Raw genomic sequence first — 26,570 nt, 5'->3', positions numbered from 1 at the left:
ATGGCTGTAATGGTGTGACAGTGGGGATCCGGTCTCAAGGTCGACAATGTTTAGGTCGACCACTATAGGTCGACAGTCACTAGGTCGACAGGGTTGGAAGGTCGACAGGTCAAAGGTCGACATGAGTTTTTCACATATTTTTTTTCTTTTTTTGAACTTTTTCATACTTAACGATCCACGTGGACTACGATTGGAATGGTAAACTGTGCCGAGCAAAGCAGTAGCGGAGCGAGGCACATTGCCCGAAGCATGGCGAGCGAAGCGAGCCATGCTAGGGGACACGGTGCACTAATTCGGCTTCCCGGTCACTGTACGCAGAAAACGACACCAAATCCCCCCCCAAAAACCTCATGTCGACCTTTTGACCTGTCGACCTAGCACATGTCGACCTAGAAACCCCGTCGACCTTCCAACCCTGTCGACCTAGTGACTGTCGACCTAAACATTGTCGACCTAGACACTGACGATTTGACGATCCACACCCGTGACAGTGGGAGATCCTCTTTCCTGCTAAGGTGTTCCAAGCAGCACTGAGCTCTTCCAATTGGGAGATGTAACGCTGCCAGGAGTTTGTGGAACTCCAGCCTCATGCAGGAAAGAGGACGCACTGTCCGCACTGTGACAGCCAACAGGGGGTCAGCAAGAAGGGGGAAGCAAGGGTACGCACATATTCTTATTTCATTCATCTTGCCTAACTCCAAGCTGGACAAATGTTCCCGAGAATGCAGTCCACTCATTCACTGTGAAGAAGTGTCAGTACAAAGGCACTGAGGCACAACAGCTCCTAATGACAAAGTATGCTGAATATTAATCTACAGATGTGTCCTCATACATCTTTGCTGCAGTCGTGCCAAACAGCACCTCTTGGCGCACCAGTTTGTGTGAGAATTTCCAGTGTCGGGTTCCTTTTTTACGTGGCTAGGAAACACCAGGAGACTGTGCTGAGTAATATGATATATGACACTTGTATATCTATGTGCAACTGAGTCTCTGAATCTGTATACAAAGTGCTACAATGTAGCAGCAGCAGCTTTCTTCCGATACAAGTTCCATCGTGCTCAGTATACAGACTCAGCCACACACAATATACAAGTTTTACCTATCAAATTAATCAGCACCGTCTCCTCATGTGTCCTAGCTGCATTGCGACTAAAGGGGGGTACTCACGGAGCGATATTCTAAGCAATCTGACTAGATTGCTTAGAATTTAAGCCTGATCGCTCCGTGAGTACCCCTTACAGCGATAGCGATGCGCAGCCCCGCACATCGCTATCGCTGCTGCTAGATTGGCCAATCTAGCGGGTCGCTCACTTCACCCGCTGGGTGAAGTGAGCGCCCCCCCCCTGCCCCCCGTCTCCTCCCGCACGCTCAGCACAGATCGCGCTGTGCTGAGCGGCGGGAGAGATGTGTGCTGAGCGGTTCGCTCAGCACGCATCTCTCCCACATCGGCCAGTGGGTACTGGGCTTAAGACGCATTTTCGGTATAAAAAAAGATGCCCGGCACTAACAGAGCTGCATGGGACCTGGCGTCTCATACCCAGGTATCTGGCGCTACAAGGGATCCGCAGCTCCCAGTTACAGAGTACACGAACAAACAAGCGAGACAACAGTGACTTACAGCACAAGACAAAATCGGACAGTACAGAGTATATAAAACATATCTGTCATAAGAAACTGTTAATATATATATATATATATATATAATAAGTAAATCTCCCAGCACAGCTAGTACAGATACAGCCGCAGATGACGCCCATTTAGCGGGTGACTATGTGAATGGTTGAAGCCATCACCAAGTCCCTGTAAATATCAGACAGGACAGCAAAGGGACGGCAATTTTACAGGAACAATGCCAACACTAGAGTGTGCACGGCTATATAGGCCTCACTCCGCAGACACCCAGCCTGATATACACCACCTGTATGACCTGTCCCTACTGCTGGAATAACACCTCAATACTACATACAGAGGGGTCCATGTTTATCTTGACCTTTAATCGGATTAACGGAGACTGCGCAGTCGGACTTAATCCCCTGCTGTATTGTTCTCTGTATTGTATTGCATCTGAGAACAATAGATGAAGGGTTTATGTTAATAAACCATGTTGTGCCTAGGCGCAGCAAACTAGCCAAGATAACTGTGGACCCATCTGTATAAGGGAAATAATTTGTCCAGCTTCACGCGCCAATACTAAGTGCTGGGAGGACGCTCCTGCTGCATCGGAAGAGGTGATCATAAGAAAAGGGAAAATCCTCTAAAATGACATAAAATAAGAGTTTTATATCATAAAAGGCTTTAATGGCTTACCATTAGGGAATGTCTGTTTGCCGACAAAAGGCCCGTTCCGTATCCTGACCCCAGACTGCTCATCGCTCCGTTGTGAGATGGCCCGATTAATCCGTGCATATCGCTGTGGCTTCCTGGCATCGCCGTGGAAGGCCCCACTGCATGGTTCCTTAATACATGAATTGCATCGTCTAATCTTTCCAATCTGTCCTCGATTCGGCTTTGCTGCAGCGGAAGAAGAAAAACATCACTGTGAAGAATAAACTAATACCGTATATATACAAAAAGACAATATGAGTCAGTGTAGCTCTGTCGTTATCTGACCTAGGTGGAAACAGAACACACTGTAAGCCTGCGGCAGTCAGGTAACAAACCAAAACTAAACAAGTGTTTTATATTTTGCTGCTGCTCTCAGGGTAATTCCAGGGTGGGGAAGTCAGGTGGTGGGGTGAACTGTGTGATTTCCGCAAACGCCCCCTGCTGTACAATTACATGATATATACATTGTGCAGTGAGGGCGGGGCCACGTTGACGCAATTATTCACGAAGAGAGCCGTTAAGCCCCTAAACAGCCCCTCTTCGCCGTGAAAGGGGCAGTTCTACTCTACCAGGAGCCACCTGGGTACTGCACGAGTACACAAGTATAAAGGGATGATATCACCAACCACTACATTTAAAGCTATATCTTATACATAAAGGGGCAGATGGATTAACCAGGAGAAGGCATAAGGAAGTGGTAAACCAGTGATAAATGCAAGGTGATAAACGCACCAGCCAATCAGCTCCCAACTGTTAATTTACATATTGGAGCTGATTGGCTGGTGTGTTTATCACCTTGCACATATCACTGGTTTATCACTTCCTTATGCCTTCTCCAGGTTAATACATCTGCCCCATATATTTCAATTGTGTATTTAGACTATATAGATTTACATCGATCAATAATCCTGATCAAGTGAGACGGGTTCAGTATGATTTTCAGACGGACACAATACCCCACAGCCATTGACCGACAGTCAAAGTACCGACATATGCAAAATACCAACATGCGTTATGCCGACATGCTCAAAATGCTGACATAAAATACCGACATTTGAAATGTCAACATTTCAAAATACCGTCTTGAGATTTTCTGGGGGGTTTTGGTGTCAATGCGGACATAGGTCGTCATGGACACCGTGTAAGTGTACCGCGTCCCCTCTCATGTCTGGCGCGCTGCGCTTGGCACACAGTATATTCCCCCTCCTGGTCCACTGGGATGGTAAAGTATGAACAAGTCTGTTTTGTGGCAATAATTCATTAAAAACCCATGTCGGCATTTCGCCATGCCGGTATTCTGACTATGTCGGCATTTTGAACATGTCGGTATAATGAATGTCTGTATTTTGACTGTAGGTATTTTGACTGTCGGTCAATGGCTGTTGGGATTACGACCATCGGTAAATCAACTGCTACCCAGTGAGACACAGGGAGGCTCTGGATCAGGGGATAAATGCCCTTCATTCCTAAAATTGGCCCTCACAAAAAAAAAACAGCACATAAAGTATGTCCAAGACGGGGTTTGTTGTGTATGCTCTTTATTCCCATCAATGTAAGCGAGAAGACACCTACTAGAGAGTGTAGAGGGCCTTCATAATTAGGTGACGATGAAGCCTGTCCTCCATTTCTTGACCAAACAGCTGTGCCTGCTAATTAAAAAGGGGGAAAAAAACACAAGTTAATTATCTACACTGTCGCATAAGCATTCTCTTAGTTAAAACTTTTGCAGTTGTTTAGTATATATGCAAATTTTTCCAAGCAGACCAGACATATGGAGACTTTCCAAAAACATACTTAAGGGAAGAAAAAAAAAAAATTGTATTTTACAGCAAAACAGAGATGCCGTCCGTAATGTTCCTTCAGGCTGCTTTCTATCAAAGGATTAAATTGACTCGGCAGGTAATACCTAAGAGAGAATCCGAAGCAAGAAAACACGTCTGTATCCAAAAAAAAGCGTCGGTGACAAGGGATTTCAGCTTTCCAAGTTTCCCTTTCAGAGTATACATTCTGCCCTGCCGTTCCAGGGAAAAAGATGTATTTATCAGGCTGACTGCTCTACATCACTGCCGGGGCTACACACACTGCCACACTTTGCCTCTTGCAGAGACCTTCAAAGCATCCGTCTTATTCCATTCCCCTCTATACGGGGTATTCTAGCCTTTATGTTAATGCAACATAATTATTTCCAGTAATCCACAAAGATCTTATACCCCTTCAAAGGGACTGGCTTTTCTCATGAGCAGACACATTTCTGTGGCCTTCCAATACATCTTGAAATAGCCTCACGAGTTTACTGTGTTCTACAAGTAAATATGAAAATGGTGTCATCGCAGTATAGACTCCATATCGCCGGGTAGACACTAAAACGATCTCGGACCGATAGGTCGTTCCCGGCCAAATCGGAAAACACACCGGCCGGAACGTTCAGTGTGTACCTGTGATTGCGCGCTCTTGCGGGTCGTTAGAAATGCCGTGCTGCAGGGTCGACCAGCAGGGCAGTCGGGAGCCGGGCTGGGCCCAGGTACTTTTCAAGGGGCGTGGCCTAATCACAGGAGGTGTGGTCATGTACCCTTAGAAAAAAAATACTGAAAAAAAAATAGTATTTTAAGCACCTCCAGGGCCACACTGCAGCCCAGTACACAGCGGCGTGTGCTGGGCTGAGGAGCATAGCGCAGCTGCTGCTGCCCGGTAAGGGGGCCTTGGCCCCTACTGGACCCTCACTGGGCCCCTCCATCAGACCTGGGCCCGGGTAATTTGTACCCCCCCCCCCCTCTCTCGCCAGCACGGTCGACCAGAAGACATCACTCTGTTTTCCCCTGCATTGTGAAAGTGTGTATGCACTTGCCGATGCAGGGTTCCGTCACCCGCCGGATTGGCCAGTTACACATCGCTCTGATGTGTAGCCGGCTAAAGTATGGCGTTTGCAATGCAGTTGTGGCCCATTACCGGTGAATCAAAACTAGGACTTTTTTCATGGGCAATTCCATTCGATTTACCTGGCGCTAATACTGTAAATCTATTATACACTTTCTGACATAGCGAATGTTGGAAAACATAAAGACTGTTATATAAGGTCGTGCTGTATTAGCGGAATTTGAGCTTTTTCAGATTTCCCTAAACTGTGTGAGGAATTTGTTCTTTTACAACAGATCAATTTTAACATCTAATCTCAATTCTCCCTTTCAGGAAACTAGCAATCTGTGTCGGGATGGACAGAGAGGGATGGCAATTAGAGACAGCCAAGAGATTGTAATTAGGGATGTCTTGAGTGCAACATCTTTTTTAGTCATTTACTACTGATGGAAGCGATAGGTTATGGTAATCTAAACTGCCATCTGTGCTGATCGCACTAAAGTCTGCTCCAGCAGTGTAACAATAGTAATCGCAGACGTAACACCTATGGGAAGTGTTTACATAAAACATATGCTGACGACTGCTGCATGTGCAGAATTCTCAGCGTAACATATGTGCCTGTAAAGATGTCCGATCCTGTAAGTGGCATCTCAGTCACACGGTTGGGGTCTCAGAGACAGAAGGGCATCCGGTCGGAGAGTGCAAGTTTGCACCTTAGCAAAGCCATATTACAGATGTGCGGACAGATTCAGGGGGGGTGCGGGGTGTTTGGGTGCTCGAAGCTAAATTGCAAAATAAAAAAATACGTCTTCCAGTGTCTGTATGCAAATATAGGAGAACACGATGCTGCATATGCACCGCAGCTCGGCCTAAACATAGGTGGATTTGCAGTTCATTCTAAGCTAGGCTGCTAACGCCTGTCATGTCACAGATACAGGTTCATGAGCAGGAATGACATAGAAAGGGACCAAAAGATGCGAGCATACTGCAGCAACAGATTACAGTTCACCTGAGTACAAGATGATTGATTTTCAGATTTAATACATATAAGAAGGAAAAAGTGAAAATACTGATGAGCAAAACACCCTTCCTGCACACAAAAAACAGAAAGCCACTATATGAAACCTTCATGTTTCAATGTTGCGTCAATTTATGCAGACCTCCCAACACTGAGGGTACCATGGTGGTCTGCACACCAAAGAGGGGGTCATGTGCATACCAAAGAGGGGGGACGTGGGCATACCAAAGAGGAAGGGGGGGCGTGGGCACACCAAAGAGGGGGCGTGTGTGTCACAGAGGCGCGACTTCTAAAGCTTATCCTCTCTGGTTAGCCTCCTACCACCCTTTCAGTGCTGCATGCTCCTGCATAAGGTGCGGACAGAACCCATGCACTACTGCTCTGCTATGTAGGGCTGCATGAGTGGATCATACTTCCTAACTTCTAAGGCGCATAGGGGAACTGCAGTGCTGATCGTGACAGGGACCTCACCGGGCATTTGAGAAGAATGATTTATATGTTTTAATGTACAACTATGTATTTTTACTCATAACAGATTTATTTCAAATCAGAGTGGTCCTCTCCTTGTCTCTCTCTATACGTCCTCTTTAGGTGAACTCATTAGTTCTTTTAACTTCCAATATCACCTCTACGCTGATGACACTCAAATCTATGTTTCCCCCCTGACCTTTCCCCATCTCTCCTCTCTTGTATCTCCAACTGTCTCTCTGCCATCTCTTCCTGGATGCCCCAGTGCTTTCTTAAATTCAACATGTCCAAGACTGAGCTGATCATCTTCCCACCCTCCCGCACAACCTCACCTCCCACAATCTCATTATACATTGATGGCACTACTATCTCCTCTAGCCCCCAAGTACGGTGTCTTGGTGTAATCCTCGACTCCTCTCCCTCTCCTTCAAACCACACATTCAGCACCTCTCACAAACCTATCATTTTTATCTCAAAAACATTTCCAGACTCAGACCATCTCTCACCCAGGATGCCACCAAGACCATTATTCACTCACTGATCATTTCCAGACTGGACTACTGTAATCTCCTCTTGACTGGCCTCCCTGACAATTACCTCTCTCCACTCCAATCTATCCTCAATGCTGCTGCCCGGCTTATCTTCCTCACCAAACCCACCTCCCCTATCCTACAAGCCCTTCACTGGCTCCCCTTCCCTTTCAGAATCCAATTCAAGCTTCTCACACTCACTTACAAAGCCCTCACCCACTCCTCTCCCAATTACATCTCTGACTTTATCTCCCTTTACACTCCCACCCGTCCTCTTCGCTCTGCTAATGCACGCCAACTCTCCTGCCTACGGATTACTTCCTCCCACTCCTACCTCCAAGATTTTTCACGTGCTGCTCCCTTACTCTGGAATTCTCCACCTCTCTACAGAATTTAAGACCCACTTCTTTACCAAACCCAGCCAAATCTTATACTAACCCTCTGTCCCACGCTCGGTCTACCCCATCTGTGTCACCCCTGTCTGTCTGCCCCTCCCCTTTAGAATGTAAGCTCTCACGAGCAGGGCCCTCTTCCCTCATGTGTTTATCCTTTTCCTACTTTAATAATCCTCAACTGCCCAAATCCTGCAGTTTTCAGCCACCTTGATACTTTTATCTCAGTGTCGTCTACTGATGTAGTTATGGTTATTTACCCTGTACTTATCCTATATTGTCTTCAACTGTGAGTCACTGTTTTCCTGTTTTGATTATGTGCATATGTACTCTGTAATTGGGCACTGCAGAACCCTTGTGGCACCATGTAAATAAAGGATAGTAATAATAATAATAATAATAATAATAATCATCATATTATTAGCTCAGATGTGTTTTTCCTTTGAATAATTAAAAAAATAAAAATAAAGGAAAAACAAAATCGTTGGTTTGTAGTATACATATATACTGCTAACAGGGCGGCCTTATACTGGTGAGAGACAGTGACTGGGGGTATGTGCTATTCTGGCTTGAAATGCATTTGATGTGGCAGGACAGAAGACTGGCCTGGCCAATGCCATAGTTTCGGTGGGAATGAGGTCATTTTTCAATAGATAACACCTATACTTGTGCATCAATGCCTATCTCCCTATGGAGTGTAAGCTTGCGAGCAGGGCGCTCCTACCTCTAGGTCTGTCTGTTATTACCCAGTTTGTTCTATCACTGTTTCCAATTGTAAAGCACAAGGGAATATTCTGCGCGATATAAGTAACTGTTAGCAACTCAGCTGCCCCGGAAGTGGCTGCAGAGTGGGAATGAGGTCATCAGCTGCCCCAGAAGTGGCTGCAGAGTGGGAATGAGGTCATCAGCTGCCCCAGAAGTGGCTGCAGAGTGGGAATGAGGTCATCAGCTGCCCCCGCAGTGGCTGCAGAGTGAAAATGGAGGTCATCAGCTGCCCCGGAAGTGACTGCAGAGTGGGAATGAGGTCATCAGCTGCCCCGGAAGCGCTGCAGAGTGGGAATGAGGTCATCAGCTGCCCGGAAGTGGCTGCAGAGTGGGCATGAGGTCATCAGCTGCCCCGGAAGTGGCTGCAGAGTTGGAATTAGGTCATCAGCTGACCCGGAAGTGGCTGCAGAGTGGGAATGAGGTCATCAGCTGCCCCGGAAGTGGCTGCAGAGTGGGAACGAGGTCATCAGCTGCCCCGGAAGTGGCTGCAGAGTGGGAACGAGGTCATCAGCTGCCCCGGAAGTGGCTGCAGAGTGGGAATGAGGTCATCAGCTGCCCCGGAAGTAGCTGCAGAGTGGGACTGAGATCATCAGCTGCCCCGGAAGGGGCTGCAGAGTCTGCTGCTATATCCATCCACTCATGTGTACTCCAAATCCCTAGCAGATCCCATGCTTTGCAATGAAGGCTTTTGCATGATCTGTGTAACCTTCCTGAGAATGGGCAGGCAGCCTCCGTTGTGTGTAGAACCATGGGCCCACTCTTATAATATAACATAAGGCACAGTGTATCCAGAGCTGTATATTACCATACCTGAGAGAGAAGGTGGAGATCCGACCGGAGTTGAAGGATTTGATGAATAACTGTTGTTGGTGTGGTCGGGAGAATAGATCTTAAAAGGGACAAAAGGAAATTTGATAAGATTTGCTTTGTTATAAAAACTGAGATACATCCATCTATAAACACAGGTGGTCAGGTTAGGACATGGCTAATAAGGTGGGGTATATTATATACTAAAGTCATTCTCCGGTAAAATAAATCTGCGCTGTAACTGTGTAACGTTTTATGGTATACATGTCTGCAGGTACTGTATGTATTTTACACATAATATATCTGATTTTACAGCATTGTGTCCATAGATATCTGTAGATTCACAAGGGACGTGGCAGGACCCAGTAGGGTAACTACTCTCCCCAAAATTGGCCGCCTGCCTGAGATTCCAGGAAAATGGACAAGTATGACCCATATGCACAGAGAGAAATAAAACTAGCCAGCAGTGCAGTACCTAACTAGATGAAGGCAATGAGGCAGATGTATTAAGCCTGGAGAAGTGATAAAGCAGTGATAAGTGCAAGGTGATAATGCACCAACCAATCAGCTCCAATATGTAAATTAACAGTTAAGAGCTGATTGGCTGGTGCGTTATCACCTTCCACTTATCACTGCTTTATCACTTCTCCAGGCTTAAGACATCTTCCTCTATTTTCTAATTTTTAGCCAGGGTTTGGAATGAATTACCGGCGGCTGGGATTCCAGCCATCTGTATACTGACAGTAACATCGCGGACACCAGGGTGAGCGCTAGTAAGCCCCTTGCGGGCTCGCTGTGTTGTGGACACCCATAGTGGGAGAATCACCTACCTCGCCGGTATTCCGGCACCAGCATTGTACTGCTGCGCGGGATTCTGGCGTCTGCATTGTGATCGCCGGGATCTCGTGCGGCGGTATCATTATTACAACTGCCAACAGGGTTAACCCGGATTAGAATTTTGCACCGAGTAATGATTTAATTGCATTTATTTAGCCGTATTTTCCAAGAGCAGACTGCGACGGTCTCCTGCGTCCAGACGTTTGCTCTGCGCGGCACGGAAACATGAGACATCACATGTGATGTACACCTGCACTTCCATTGCTGGGGCACCAATTCAGGCGCCACTCGGGGGCCATTATCAGTCTTCTGCGGACCCCACCAGACAGCGTATTATGATACAGTAATGTCAGAGAGTACCAGATGATGTGCTTACTGATGCTAGGGCCTTTCCCAGCGCGTCCCCAGTCTGCGAGCTCCCCGACGGCCCGCTTCCTCTGTTCGCTGCAACAACAAAAAGGCGAAGCATTAAAACAAGCAGGGAGGCAATTTCCAGGTTTCTATTCCTGGTCCACTTACCCATAATGTAATTGCATTTTAATGCTAATTATATGGCATTAATCTTTAATTAGCATTAATTTGTTTGCTAAGGTAGATGTCAAATATATTCATGTTACATTTTTATGAGGAAAATATAAACTCGGCTGGTGTTCATTTATTTACAGTGCAATTACACCACTTGATGCCCGGACACCTCCAGATTTGCAAGCAGGAGCGGCCCAAGCTGGTGGATAGTAATCACACGTGTGAACCTGAGCGCAATCCTGGGAGGACAGATTTCATCTGCTCATTTAGATTTAGGAAAGCAGCAAGCCGCGCTCGGAGCTGCCGCAGCAAGCCGGCGATAGAAGCGGACAGGGCTGGGTGCAGCCGAGTCGCCCCAGGTAGCCGCAGAACAGTAACGGTTACGGCTTAGCGGTAATCTTCACCCTGGCTACGTAACTGTGCGCCTCAATCTGTCTCAAGGTTCTAGAACAGAACACAGATGAAATCTGGAAGTAGGCATTATGGTTCAATATTAAGTTAATAAAGGTAGTAAAAATGGCTTTTAATTATTTTACCATGGAATACAAGGTAAGAGTTTAATTTTTACTAACTTGTAACAGTTAAGAAATGGTTGTCAATTGTACACAATAATATTAAGATCTAATTATTGGCTTATTAGGCCATTGAACACACTGGAGTTACACGGGCTGCATATTTAGCATCAGTAATGAAAATTGGGATTAATGGAATTAATAGTTGCAGTTTTGCACCCGAGATCGCATTTAAGGCTAACATCCACATGTAGCGGACATTATTTATCCGTTAAAACGCAATTAAGGGCCTATTCATGATCACTAATGGATCTATTACACTAATCTCTCCGCGTGTTTTTAGTAACTAGCCCATTCACTATTAGGGGAAGCCTAATATTCAGGAAAGCGGCTAATTTTTTGGAGTTTGCCTGCAAGAACCTATGCCTTTGGGAAGGAGCGTTGGGTAGCGAAGAGAGATCCGATAGGATGCCTCCGCCACCGCAAACGTCATACATGCGCACTGGGCAGACCAGACAGTACAGAAGCTGCAGTCTTATGGTTCACAGGAACAACGGATTATCAGATAGCTTTCCCTGTTAGTTAAGCATCCACTGCTGTAATTCGTGAGGAATCAGATGCTTAAATCGACCCCCCCCCCCATACTGAATAGGCCATTAGACCCTATATGTAGTTTTTCACAAGCACCCTATATAGATCCTTATGGAGCTAACGCTGAGTTGGAAGATGTAACTTGTGTGTTTTCACTCTACGTATGCTCTAGAGCCGAGCGTATGCAACTATGGAAGACACAGAGTCGTAAGCTCTTCAGGCGCATCTACACCTGTGTCTGAGTAGGTAGAAGTGAGTGACAATGGGGTGTACACAGTCGTGCGTACACAGGGGCCGATTCAGCATGGAACGACAGCGTTCGCAGGCTGAATCCCGTCACAGTGTGCGCACGTGCAGAAGCCGCACTGCACGTGCGCACGCAGTGAGATGCAACGGCATCTCACATGTGTGAACGCTTTTGCCTGAATGACGGGCAGAGGCGTTCGCGGGGCGGGAGAGGGTGTTGTGGGGGTTCGGTCCGGATAACACAGGCTTGTTCGGACCGCTTGCAGGGAAGGCCGCGGTAGCTGCTCGACGTCACATGCAGCTGTTGCAACCTGAAAGATGGCGGGTTGCAGTCTGAAGTAGCAGCTAGGCTGTGTAGGCAGATGGCAATCCTTAACATGCAAGAGCATCTCCCTTGTGTGATGCACTTGAATGTTTGATGTGTGGGGGGCTGGATCCGGCATGCAGGGCGGACTTGCCCTGTGCTGGGCTCCCCCCGCATGTCAGTGTAATGGGTTATAGACCCATGTTGAATCAGGCCCACAGTTTCATCACTCACACCACTTATTGGACCCACGTCAGTCAAGCTTTTATTCCCAACACTCCGTAGAGACAGCACTAAGGTAGTGAGCGATCTGGTCACTGCTAAGTCTAAAGGCAATTACTCACTTCTTATCCTCCTGGATCTCTGCGCTGCATGTGACTCTGCTGACCACTCTCTTCTCATACAAACATTACAATCCCTAGGTCTCAGGACACAGCCCCTTCTTGGTTCTCATCCTATCTTATCACTCTTTCAGTGTCCGCTTCTCTGAATCTACCTCCTCTCTGCTAACTCTATCAGTTAAGGGTCCTCTGCTTTTCTCAATCTATACCATATTTCTTGGCAAACGAATCAGCTCTTTTGGATTTTAGTATCACCTGTACATGGATGATACTCAAATCTACCTATCCTCCCCAGACTGTCATCATCTGTATTGGTCCGCGTCGCTGAATGCCTTTCTGCCGTTTCATCTTGGATGTCGTCTCGCTACCTCAAACTTCATCTATCCATTATACAGAATTAATAATATCTCTATCACTGTTGATAACCTGACAGCTATTATTACGCCAAAAGTTCGCTGCATAGGGGCCAGCCTTTACTCTCCCTTTGATCTCCACATTCAATCTGTCTCCAAATCTTGTTATACACATCTGAAAAAAACATAACCAGACTAAAACCATATCTTACACAAGAGAATACAAAAACTCTATTCCATGCACTCGATATATCCCGCATTGATTTACACATACACTTTTACTTACACATAAACCAAACTACAGCATTATACATCTCTTCGCTTATCTCAATATATCTCCCAAACCAACCTCTCCGCTCTCTACAAGATCTGCGTCTTTCATCTACACTCATTACCTGCTCCCATTCTTGGTTTCAGGACTTTTTTCAACCTGCACCCACGCTGTGGAATGCACTCCCATGCACAAGAAGACTTGCCTCTAGTCTCCAAACCTTCAAGCGTTCCCTGAAAAACTCACCTCTTCAGGCAGTTATCAAATTACAGAGCCACTCGATAATCTCCATAAACTACATCCCCTCTACACAGTGCACACATAACTTTATATATTAACTCTTACTATTCTCACACATCCTCCTGACATCCAGGCCAACATACCTGTGTGACTGGACCATACAGCCCACCATGAACCTCTGCAATCTGGCTGGAACCATATGCAATATGTAGAATTTAGGCATTGATAGGATATTTCCCTACAGATTGTAAGCATGCGAACAGGGCCCTCTTACCTCTTTGTCTGTTTGTTATTACTACCCAGTCTTGTTTTACTACGGTTTCTTGGCAATTGTAAAGCACAACGGAATATAATGGTGAGTACCAACACCACTGGTAGTACAACTGCCAGACATCAATGACTGCTTTATTATTGCTAACCATTCACACTTTCTTGACAAATAAGGACATCAGTTATTCTGTTACGTTATGTATCCCTTGTTCCTCCGGGTTGGGTATGCGTGACCGGTGGTCAAGAAACTGCCGGTCAGCATACCTTCGACGGTATCCTGGCAGCAGAATGCCGGGAGGGAGGGGGAGGGTAAGCGCAACAAGCCCCTTGTGGGCTCGCTACGCTCACCACGCTGCGAGCTCGGTGGTGACAACAGGTTCTATTCCCACTCTATGGGTATGCAGACTGTCTGGATTTTTTGGGTTCGGGAAGTAGGGGTAGGTGTTGTGACCGGCTGTCTCCAGACCGCCGGTCCCATAACTATATCCTGTTCTCAACAGGGCAGGGTCATATTTACATACACTTTCCCATCATTGTAGGTTTATTATTTCTATCATGATCCTCTCAATATACAGCACTGAACAACATGTTGGTGCTTTAGTCATAATCGCGAATACCAAATATCATTAATTCCGAAGGTGTAAGTGTCTCTACACTGACCCTCGATAGGCGTATTATTAAATGATGCACTTGCCATGTATAAATGTCTATACACAACACGCCTTTGCAAGAGTTGAGATTTATGTGGATTCATGAGATTAATATAAACCACGCTACGCTGTGAGATAACGCAAAACAGACAAAACTATTTTAAAGCCCGGCTGGCACAGCTTTAAGTTTTGCAACTGTAAATGACGAGAAATAAAATCCACTGCAATGGTTTGAGAGCTGCTTTCATAGCAGTGGTACGTGGCCAGAAAGACACAGAATGCAGGTTGACCAGAGTAAAAATAATACATGATCTAGGATAGTTTATTGCCCTCAAGATGCCCGTAAATGCAGACAGTCAAACAAATGTTTTTGGAGGGTAGAGCCGTGACTACTACAGCAAAGGTATTTAATATTGAATGGACTGAGTGCTATAAATGAAGGACCCCTTGTGAATTTAGAGTGACTCACAAGTACACGCTTTCCCTTTCATTGGTTTATAGTTTCAACTAACTTTCATAGAATTTTATCTGTTATACGTAAATAAATATAAAATTTATATGGAACCATTTACAAATGTACATATGAAAAGTTCCCACCATGAGATAGAAGATTTGATAACTACCTCTTGGCAGAAGACCGCATATCATTACCTCAGCTCTCTGCAGGGAATTAATGACTGGAAACCTGTGAGCATACTGTAGGTGAAACGCGCCAGTCAATGGAAAAGCCACATCTACTATCTTACAAAGAACTGCACATAACAGAGAATTCCCATGGCAGGATACCTTCCATCAACTAGAGGAAACACCATAGCCCAGGCGCGACTGGTAATTTCCTCAGGGTAAAGCTGCACAGATGAATAGTTTTTGCTTCCTGTCAGGAGACCCAAAGATCCTGCCCTGGAGTGATCAGAAAACCCAAAAATCATTTGCAAAATGATTGGCACATACAGTAATACAAATCATGAGGCAAATTGTTTCCATTACAGGGATGAGTACTAAACATATTCAATATAGATAGTAGACATCCCCTGCTCATCTCCTCTTATCCCCTCTTCTCATCGATAGAAGACATCACCTGCTCACTATTCTAATGACAGAAGTCATCTCCTGCAACTTCCCCTCTCTTACACCCTCTTCTCAACTATAGAAGACATCCCATGCTCTTCTTCTCTTACTACTTCATCTCAACTATACAAGACGTCCCATGCTCTTCTCCTCATCGATAGAAGACATCCTCTCTGACCACTTCTTCTCTTCAATAGAAGACATCTCTGGTTCTTCTTCTCTCTAGCAAGCTCTTCTCATTGACAGAAGACAACTCCTGTACTTTACCAACAATATAGCAACTCTTGAGCTCTCTATCTTGCCCTACTGTAAACTCCTCCTTAAAATCCATCTTTTTAGGGACCAGTAATCCCTCCTTTCCTTAACCTCTCAGAAATATCAAGTCACCATCAACTTTTAGTACACTGGCAAGGCATGAATTTCTATAGCACTTTTCCTCCTAAGTGTGTCTCATACCTAACCTACTTTTTTGACAGTCCTCTCTTACAAGCAGTGTCCTCTTATTTGTTTGTGACACATTGCAATCATAAGTTAATTTTTCAATTCTTGTATTTACCCCATCCCTGCAGTGCTAGATATATGTAGATATCTATAAAATAAGAATTTACTTACCGATAATTCTATTTCTCGTAGTCCGTAGTGGATGCTGGGGACTCCGTTAGGACCATGGGGAATAGCGGCTCCGCAGGAGACTGGGCACAAAAGTAAAGCTTTAGAACTACCTGGTGTGCACTGGCTCCTCCCCCTATGACCCTCCTCCAAGCCTCAGTTAGGATACTGTGCCCGGACGAGCGTACACAATAAGGAAGTATTTTGAATCCCGGGTAAGACTCATACCAGCCACACCAATCACACCGTATAACTCGTGATCTAAACCCAGTTAACAGCATGATAACAGAGGAGCCTCTAGAAAAGATGGCTCACTACAGCAATAACCCGATTTTTTGGTAACAATAACTATGTACCAGTATTGCAGACAATCCGCACTTGGGATGGGCGCCCAGCATCCACTACGGACTACGAGAAATAGAATTATCGGTAAGTAAATTCTTATTTTCTCTAACGTCCTAAGTGGATGCTGGGGACTCCGTAAGGACCATGGGGATTATACCAAAGCTCCCAAACGGGCGGGAGAGTGCGGATGACTCTGCAGCACCAAATGAGAGAACTCCAGGTCCTCCTCAGCCAGGGTATCAATTTTGTAGAATTTTACAAACGTATTTGCTCCTGACCAAGTAGCTGCTCGGCAAAGTTGTAAAGCCGAGACCCCTCGGGCAGCCGCCCAAGATGAGCCCACCTTCCTTGTGGAGTGGGCATTTACAGATTTTTGGCTGTGGCAGGCCTGCCACAGAATGTGCAAGCTGAATTGTACTACAAATCCAACGAGCAATAGTCTGCTTAGAAGCAGGAGCACCCAGCTTGTTGGGTGCATACAGGATAAACAGCGAGTCAGATTTTCTGACTCCAGCCGTCCTGGAAACATATATTTTCAGGGCCCTGACAACGTCTAGCAACTTGGAGTCCTCCAAGTCCCTAGTAGCCGCAGGCACCACAATAGGTTGGTTCAGGTGAAACGCTGAAACCACCTTAGGGAGAAACTGAGGACGAGTCCTCAATTCCGCCCTGTCCGAATGGAAAATCAGATAAGGGCTTTTACAGGATAAAGCCGCCAATTCTGACACGCGCCTGGCCCAGGCCAGGGCCAACAGCATGACCACTTTCCATGTGAGATATTTTAACTCCACAGATTTAAGTGGTTCAAACCAATGTGACTTTTGGAACCCAAAAACTACATTGAGATCCCAAAGTGCCACTGGAGGCACAAAAGGAGGCTGTATATGCAGTACCCCTTTTACAAACGTCTGAACTTCAGGGACTGAAGCAAGTTCTTTTTGGAAGAAAATTGACAGGGCCTAAATTTGAACCTTAATGGACCCCAATTTCAGGCCCATAGACACTCCTGTTTGCAGGAAATGTAGGAATCGACCCAGTTGAATTTCCTCCGTCGGGCCTTACTGGCCTCGCACAACGCAACATATTTTCGCCAAATGCGGTGATAATGTTTTGCGGTTACATCCTTCCTGGCTTTGATCAGGATAGGGATGACTTCATCCGGAATGCCTTTTTTCCTTCAGGATCCGGCGTTCAACCGCCATGCCGTCAAACGCAGCCGCGGTAAGTCTTGGAACAGACAGGGTCCTTGCTGGAGCAGGTCCCTTCTTAGAGGTAGAGGCCACGTATCCTCCGTGAGCATCTCTTGAAGTTCCGGTTACCAAGTCCTTCTTGGCCAATCCGGAGCCACGAATATAGTGCTTACTCCTCTCCATCTTATCAATCTCAGTACCTTGGGTATGAGAGGCAGAGGAGGGAACACATACACTGACTGGTACACCCACGGTGTTACCAGAGCGTCTACAGCTATTGCCTGAGGGTCCCTTGACCTGGCGCAATACCTGTCGAGTTTTTCCCAACGGTTTATAATCATGTGGAAGACTTCTGGGTGAAGTCTCCACTCTCCCGGGTGGAGGTCGTGTCTGCTGAGGAAGTCTGCTTCCCAGTTGTCCACTCCCGGAATGAATACTGCTGACAGTGCTATCACATGATTTTCCGCCCAGCGAAGAATCCTTGCAGCTTCTGCCATTGCCCTCCTGCTTCTTGTGCCACCCTGTCTGTTTACGTGGGTGACTGCCGTGATGTTGTCCGACTGGATCAACACCGGCTGACCTTGAAGCAGAGGTCTTGCTAAGCTTAGAGCATTGTAAATGGCCCTTAGCTTCAGGATATTTATGTGAAGTGATGTCTCCAGGCTTGACCATAAGCCCTGGAAATTCCTTCCCTGTGTGACTGCTCCCCAGCCTCGCAGGCTGGCATCCGTGGTCACCAGGACCCAGTCCTGAATGCCGAATCTGCGGCCCTCTAGAAGATGAGCACTCTGCAACCACCACAGGAGGAACACCCTTGTCCTTGGTGACAGGGTTATCCGCTGATGCATCTGAAGATGCGACCCGGACCATTTGTCCAGCAGGTCCCACTGGAAAGTTTTTGCGTGGAATCTGCCGAATGGGATTGCTTCGTAGGAAGCCACCATTTTACCCAGAACCCTTGTGCATTGATGCACTGAGAGTTGGCTCGGTTTTAGGAGGTTCCTGACTAGCTCGGATAACTCCCTGGCTTTCTCCTCCGGGAGAAACACCTTTTTCTGGACTGTGTCCAGGATCATCCCTAGGAACAGAAGACGAGTCGTCGGAACCAGCTGCGATTTTGGAATATTGAGAATCCAATCGTGCTGCCGCAACACTACCTGAGATAGTGCTACACCGACCTCCAACTGTTCCCTGGATCTTACCCTTATCAGGGAATCGTCCAAGTAAGGGATAACTAAAATTCCCTTCCTTCGAAGGAATATCATCATTTCGGCCATTACCTTGGTAAAGACCCGGGGTGCCGTGGACCATCCATACGGCAGCGTCTGAACTGATAGTGACAGTTCTGTACCATAAACCTGAGGTACCCTTGGTGAGAAGGGTAAATTGGGACATGAAGGTAAGCATCCTTGATGTCCCGAGACCTCATGTAGTCCCCTTCTTCTAGGTTCGCAATCACTGCTCTGAGTGACTCAATCTTGAATTTGAACCTCTGTATGTAAGTGTTCAAAGATTTTAGATTTAGAATCGGTCTCACCGAGCCGTCCGGCTTCGGTACCACAACAGTGTGGAATAATACCCCGTTCCCTGTTGCAGGAGGGGTACCTTGATTATCACCTGCTGGGAATACAGCTTGTGAATGGCTTCCAAAACTGTCTCCCTGTCAGAAGGAGACATCGGTAAAGCCGACTTTAGGAAACGGCGAGGGGGAGACGTCTCGAATTCCAATTTGTACCCCTGAGATATCACCTGAAGGATCCAGGGGTCTACTTGCGAGTGAGCCCACTGTGCGCTGAAATTCATTGAGACGGGCCCCCCACCGTGCCTGATTCTGCTTGTAAAGCCCCAGCGTCATACTGAGGGCTTGGCAGAGGCGGGAGAGGGTTTCTGTTCCTGGGAACTGGCTGATTTCTGCAGCCTTTTTCCTCTCCCTCCGTCACGGGGCAGAAATGAGGAACCTTTTTCCCGCTTGTCCACGAAAAGACTGCGCCTGATAATACGGCGTCTTCTCATGTTGAGAGGCGACCTGGGGTACAAACGTGGATTTCCCAGCTGTTGCCGTGGCCACCAGGTCTGAAAGACCGACCCCAAATAACTCCTCCCCTTAATAAGGCAATACTTCCAAATGCCGTTTGGAATCCGCATCACCTGACCACTGTCGTGTCCATAACCCTCTACTGGTAGAAATGGACAACGCACTTAGACTTGATGCCAGTCGGCAAATATTCCGCTGTGCATCACGCATATATAGAAATGCATCTTTCAAATGCTCTATAGGCAAAAATATACTGTCCCTATCTAGGGTATCAATATTTTCAGTCAGGGAATCCGACCACGCCAACCCAGCACTGCACATCCAGGCTGAGGTGATTGCTGGTCGCAGTATAACACTAGTATGTGTGTAAATACATTTTAGGATACCCTCCTGCTTTCTATCAGCAGGATCCTTAAGGGCGGCCATCTCAGGAGAGGGTAGAGCCCTTGTTCTTACAAGCGTGTGAGCGCTTTATCCACCCTAGGGGGTGTTTCCCAACGCACCCTAACCTCCGGCGGGAAAGGATATAATGCCAATAACATTTTAGAAATTATCAGTTGTTATCGGGGGAAACCCACGCTTCATCACACACCTCATTTAATTTCTCAGATTCAGGAAAACTACAGGTAGTTTTTCCTCACCGAACATAATACCCCTTTTTGGTGGTACTCGTATTATCAGAAATGTGTAAAACATTTTTCATTGCCTCAATCATGTAACGTGTGGCCCTACTGGAAGTCACATTTGTCTCTTCACCGTTGACACTGGAGTCAGTATCCGTGTCGGCGTCTATATCTGCCATCTGAGGTAACGGGCGCTTTAGAGCCCCTGACGGCCTATGAGACGTCTGGACAGGCACAAGCTGAGTAGCCGGCTGTCTCATGTCAACCACTGTCTTTTATACAGAGCTGACACTGTCACGTAATTCCTTCCAACAGTTCATCCACTCAGGTGTCGACCCCCTAGGGGGTGACATCACTATTACAGGCAATCTGCTCCGTCTCCACATAATTTTTCTCCTCATACATGTCGACACAAACGTACCGACACACAGCACACACACAGGGAATGCTCTGATAGAGGACAGGACCCCACTAGCCCTTTGGGGAGACAGAGGGAGAGTTTGCCAGCACACACCAGAGCGCTATATATATACAGGGATAACCTTATATAAGTGTTTTTCCCCTTATAGCTGCTGTATTGTTAATACTGCGCCTAATTAGTGCCCCCCTCTCTTTTTTAACCCTTTCTGTAGTGTAGTGACTGCAGGGGAGAGCCAGGGGAGCTTCCCTCCAACTGAGCTGTGAGGGAAAATGGCGCCAGTGTGCTGAGGAGATAGGCTCCGCCCCCTTTTCGCGGACTTTTCTACTGCTTTTTTATGGATTCTGGCAGGGGTTAAAATTCATCCATATAGCCCTGGGGGCTATATGTGATGTATTTTCGCCAGCCAAGGTGTTTTTATTGCTGCTCAGGGCGCCCCCCCCTAGCGCCCTGCACCCTCAGTGACCGAAGTGTGAAGTGTGCTGAGGAGCAATGGCGCACAGCTGCAGTGCTGTGCGCTACCTTGGTGAAGACAGGACGTCTTCTGCCGCCGATTTTCCGGACCTCTTCTGTCTTCTGGCTCTGTAAGGGGGCCGGCGGCGCGGCTCTGGGACCCATCCATGGCTGGGCCTGTGATCGTCCCTCTGGAGCTAATGTCCAGTAGCCTAAGAAGCCCAATCCACTCTGCACGCAGGTGAGTTCGCTTCTTCTCCCCTTAGTCCCTCGATGCAGTGAGCCTGTTGCCAGCAGGTCTCACTGAAAATAAAAAACCTAAAACTAAACTTTTCACTAAGCAGCTCAGGAGAGCCCCTAGTGTGCACCCTTCTCGTTCGGGCACAAAAATCTAACTGAGGCTTGGAGGAGGGTCATAGGGGGAGGAGCCAGTGCACACCAGGTAGTTCTAAAGCTTTACTTTTGTGCCCAGTCTCCTGCGGAGCCGCTATTCCCCATGGTCCTTACGGAGTCCCCAGCATCCACTTAGGACGTTAGAGAAATAATAATAATGAAGAAACTCTACCTATAATTGGGACTCTAAGAAGTACTATGTATTCCAAAGAAGGGCAGTCCTGGTAAGAGCACAGTGGGGAGGATAATTTACTCTATTAGAAGGGTCCTCTGTTTTGAAGCAAAAGGAGTTTACCTAGCGGAAAAAACCCAACTCCTTTACTGTATCAGACCCATGGAGGCTGGAAGATTATATGGATGTTGATGGAATGACAAAATGGTGGAGGCACACTTGTTGGTAGCATTCCGCCAACATTGGACAGGTTTGCAATAAGATATGATAATCTTAAAGAGAATGGATCTGTGTACAGGAGATGGGTTGGTATTTTGACTAAGTAATGGTCCACAGGTTCTACATATTATTCAGAACTACAACTTTAGAAGATTGACATTCGTCCTTAAAGTCTACCCATCATTTATTCACAATGGAGGCTGCCATTTTGTAGGTTGCACCAATATTTCTGAGAATGCAATCCGTTAATAAGTGATATTACCTTGTGCCTCTTGCCTCATTAATTTCACTACTTCAGAAGCACCAACCATATTGGCCAGTTATAAGGGAGAAAATAAGAATTTACTTACCGATAATTCTATTTCTCATAGTCCGTAGTGGATGCTGGGGACTCCGAAAGGACCATGGGGAATAGCGGCTCCGCAGGAGACTGGGCACAAAAGTAAAAGCTTTAAGACTACCTGGTGTGCACTGGCTTCTCCCCCTATGACCCTCCTCCAAGCCTCAGTTAGGATACTGTGCCCGGACGAGCGTACACAATAAGGAAGGATTTTGAATCCCGGGTAAGACTCATACCAGCCACACCAATCACACCGTACAACTTGTGATCTGAACCCAGTTAACAGCATGATAACAGAGGAGCCTCTGAAAAGATGGCTCACAACAATAATAACCCGATTTTTTGTAACAATAACTATGTACAAGTATTGCAGACAATCCGCACTTGGGATGGGCGCCCAGCATCCACTACGGACTATGAGAAATAGAATTATCGGTAAGTAAATTCTTATTTTCTCTGACGTCCTAGTGGATGCTGGGGACTCCGAAAGGACCATGGGGATTATACCAAAGCTCCCAAACGGGCGGGAGAGTGCGGATGACTCTGCAGCACCGAATGAGAGAACTCCAGGTCCTCCTCAGCCAGGGTATCAAATTTGTAGAATTTAGCAAACGTGTTTGCCCCTGACCAAGTAGCTGCTCGGCAAAGTTGTAAAGCCGAGACCCCTCGGGCAGCCGCCCAAGATGAGCCCACTTTCCGTGTGGAATGGGCTTTTACAGATTTTGGCTGTGGCAGGCCTGCCACAGAATGTGCAAGCTGAATTGTACTACAAATCCAACGAGCAATAGTCTGCTTAGAAGCAGGAGCACCCAGCTTGTTGGGTGCATACAGGATAAACAGCGAGTCAGATTTTCTGACTCCAGCCGTCCTGGAAACATATATTTTCAGGGCCCTGACTACGTCCAGCAACTTGGAATCCTCCAAGTCCCTAGTAGCCGCAGGCACCACAATAGGCTGGTTTAAGTGAAATGCTGAAACCACCTTAGGGAGAAATTGAGGACGAGTCCTCAATTCTGCCCTGTCCGTATGAAAAATTAGGTAAGGGCTTTTATAGGATAAAGCCGCCAATTCTGAGACACGCCTGGCTGAGGCCAGGGCTAACAGCATTACCACTTTCCATGTGAGATATTTTAAGTCCACAGTGGTGAGTGGTTCAAACCAATGTGATTTTAGGAACCCCAAAACTACATTGAGATCCCAAGGTGCCACTGGAGGCACAAAAGGAGGCTGTATATGCAGTACCCCCTTGACAAACGTCTGAACTTCAGGAACTGAAGCTAGTTCTTTTTGGAAGAATATTGACAGGGCCGAAATTTGAACCTTAATGGACCCTAATTTTAGGCCCATAGACTGTCCTGTTTGCAGGAAATGCAGGAAACGACCCAGTTGAAATTCCTCTGTAGGGGCCTTCCTGGCCTCACACCACGCAACATATTTACGCCAAATACGGTGATAATGTTGCACAGTTACATCCTTCCTGGCTTTGATCAGGGTAGGGATGACTTCATCCGGAATGCCTTTTTCCTTCAGGATCCGGCGTTCAACCGCCATGCCGTCAAACGCAGCCGCGGTAAGTCTTGGAACAGACATGGTCCCTGCTGGAGCAGGTCCTTTCTTAGAGGTAGAGGCCACGGGTCTTCCGTGAGCATCTCTTGAAGTTCCGGGTACCAAGTCCTTCTTGGCCAATCCGGAGCCACGAGTATAGTCCTTACTCCTCTCCTTCTTATGATTCTCAGTACCTTGGGTATGAGAGGCAGAGGAGGGAACACATACACTGACTGGTACACCCACGGTGTTACCAGAGCGTCCACAGCTATTGCCTGAGGGTCCCTTGACCTGGCGCAATATATGTCCAGTTTTTTGTTGAGGCGGGATGCCATCATGTCCACCTTTGGTTTTTCCCAACGGTTCACAATCATGTGGAAGACTTCTGGGTGAAGTCCCCACTCCCCCGGGTGGAGATCGTGTCTGCTGAGGAAGTCTGTTTCCCAGTTGTCCACTCCCGGAATGAATACTGCTGACAGTGCTATCACATGATTTTCCGCCCAGCGAAGAATCCTTGCAACTTACGTCATTGCCCTCCTGCTTCTTGTGCCGCCCTGTCTGTTTACGTGGGCGACTGCCGTGATGTTGTCCGACTGGATCAGCACCGGCTGACCCTGAAGCAGAGGCCTTGCCTGACTTAGGGCATTGTAAATGGCCCTTAGTTCCAGGATATTTATGTGAAGTGACGTTTCCATGCTTGACCACAAGCCCTGGAAATTTCTTCCCTGTGTGACTGCTCCCCAGCCTCTCAGGCTGGCATCCGTGGTCACCAGGACCCAGTCCTGAATGCCGAATCTGCGGCTCTCTAGAAGATGAGCACTCTGCAACCACCACAGGAGAGACACCCTTGTCCTTGGAGACAGGGTTATCCGCTGATGCATTTGAAGATGCGATCCGGACCATTTGTCCAGCAGATCCCACTGAAAAGTTCTTGCGTGGAATCTGCCGAATGGAATCGCTTCGTAAGAAGCCACCATTTTTCCCAGGACCCTTGTGCATTGATGCACTGACACTTGGCCTGGTTTTAGGAGGTTCCTGACTAGGTCGGATAACTCCCTGGCTTTCTCCTCCGGGAGAAACACCTTTTTCTGTACTGTGTCCAGAATCATCCCTAGGAACAGCAGACGTGTCGTCGGAATCAGCTGCGATTTTGGAATATTTAGAATCCATCCGTGCTGTCGTAGTACTACTTGAGATAGTGCTACTCCGACCTCTAACTGTTCTCAGGACCTTACCCTTATCAGGAGATCGTCCAAGTAAGGGATATTTAAGACGCCTTTTCTTCGAAGAAGAATCATAATTTCGGCCATTACCTTGGTAAAGACCCGGGGTGCCGTGGACAATCCAAACGGCAGCGTCTGAAACTGATAGTGACAGTTCTGTACCACAAACCTGAGGTACCCTTGGTGAGAAGGGTAAATTGGGACATGGAGGTAAGCATCCTTGATGTCCAGAGACACCATATAGTCCCCTTCTTCCAGGTTCGCTATCACTGCTCTGAGTGATTCCATCTTGAATTTGAACCTTTGTATGTAAGTGTTCAAGGATTTCAGATTTAAAATAGGTCTCACCGAGCCGTCCGGCTTCGGTACCACAAACAGCGTGGAATAATACCCCTTTCCCTGTTGTAGGAGGGGTACCTTGATTATCACCTGCTGGGAATACAGCTTGTGAATGGCTTCCAATACCGCCTCCCTGTCGGGGGGAGACGTTGGTAAAGCAGACTTCAGGAACCGGCGAGGGGGAGACGTCTCGAATTCCAATTTGTACCCCTGAGATACTACCTGCAGGATCCAGGGGTCCACTTGCGAGTGAGCCCACTGCGCGCTGAAATTCTTGAGACGGGCCCCCACCGTGCCTGAGTCCGCTTGTAAGGCCCCAGCGTCATGCTGAGGACTTGGCAGAAGCGGGGGAGGGCTTCTGTTCCTGGGAAGAGGCTGTCTGCTGCAGTCTTTTTCCCCTTCCTCTGCCCCGGGGCAGATACGAGTGGCCTTTTGCCCGCTTGCCCTTATGGGGACGAAAGGACTGAGCCTGAAAAGACGGTGTCTTTTTCTGCTGAGAGGTGACCTGGGGTAAAAAGGTGGATTTCCCAGCCGTTGCCACCAGGTCCGATAGACCGACCCCAAATAACTCCTCCCCTTTATACGGCAATACTTCCATATGCCGTTTGGAATCCGCATCACCTGACCACTGTCGCGTCCATAACCCTCTTCTGGCAGAAATGGACAGCGCACTTACTCTTGATGCCAGAGTGCAAATATCCCTCTGTGCATCTCTCATATATAGAAATGCATCCTTTAAATGCTCTATAGTCAATAATATATTGTCCCTGTCCAGGGTATCAATATTTTCAGTCAGGGAATCCGACCAAGCCACCCCAGCACTGCACATCCAGGCTGAGGCGATTGCTGGTCGCAGTATAATACCAGTATGTGTGTATATACTTTTAAGGATATTTTCCAGCTTCCTATCAGCTGGTTCCTTGAGGGCGGCCGTATCAGGAGACGGTAACGCCACTTGTTTTGATAAGCGTGTGAGCGCCTTATCTACCCTAGGGGGTGTTTCCCAACGCGCCCTAACCTCTGGCGGGAAAGGGTATAATGCCAATAATTTTTTAGAAATTAGCAGTTTTTTATCGGGGGAAACCCACGCTTCATCACACACCTCATTTAATTCATCTGATTCAGGAAAAACTACGGGTAGTTTTTTCACACCCCACATAATACCCTTTTTTGTGGTACTTGTAGTATCAGAAATGTTCAAAACCTCCTTCATTGCCGTGATCATGTAACGTGTGGCCCTACTGGAAAATACGTTTGTTTCCTCACCGTCGACACTGGAGTCAGTGTCCGTGTCTGGGTC

The 26,570-nt window shown here is 47.1% G+C and overlaps 1 protein-coding gene across 12 annotated transcripts in view; it reads right to left on the bottom strand.

Annotated features, from left to right (window-relative positions):
• TCF4 (transcription factor 4) overlaps window positions 1–26,570 on the bottom strand; it is a 611,629-nt gene that overhangs the window by 40,301 nt on the left and 544,758 nt on the right. For all 12 annotated transcript variants that reach the window (XM_063959822.1, XM_063959782.1, XM_063959837.1 and 9 more), the window contains 4 exons: window positions 10,372–10,439; window positions 9,162–9,240; window positions 3,898–3,974; window positions 2,308–2,511 (listed from right to left, as the gene is read on the bottom strand). In XM_063959822.1, coding sequence (XP_063815892.1) covers window positions 2,308–2,511; window positions 3,898–3,974; window positions 9,162–9,240; window positions 10,372–10,439 — 428 coding nt within the window. The remainder of the gene's footprint in view (window positions 1–2,307; window positions 2,512–3,897; window positions 3,975–9,161; window positions 9,241–10,371; window positions 10,440–26,570) is intronic.

Source organism: Pseudophryne corroboree, chromosome 1, assembly GCF_028390025.1.
Source record: "Pseudophryne corroboree isolate aPseCor3 chromosome 1, aPseCor3.hap2, whole genome shotgun sequence".
NCBI lineage: Eukaryota > Metazoa > Chordata > Amphibia > Anura > Myobatrachidae > Pseudophryne > Pseudophryne corroboree.
The sequence above is the reverse complement of the archived record's forward strand: the minus strand, read 5'-3'. Positions and strand labels throughout refer to the sequence as shown.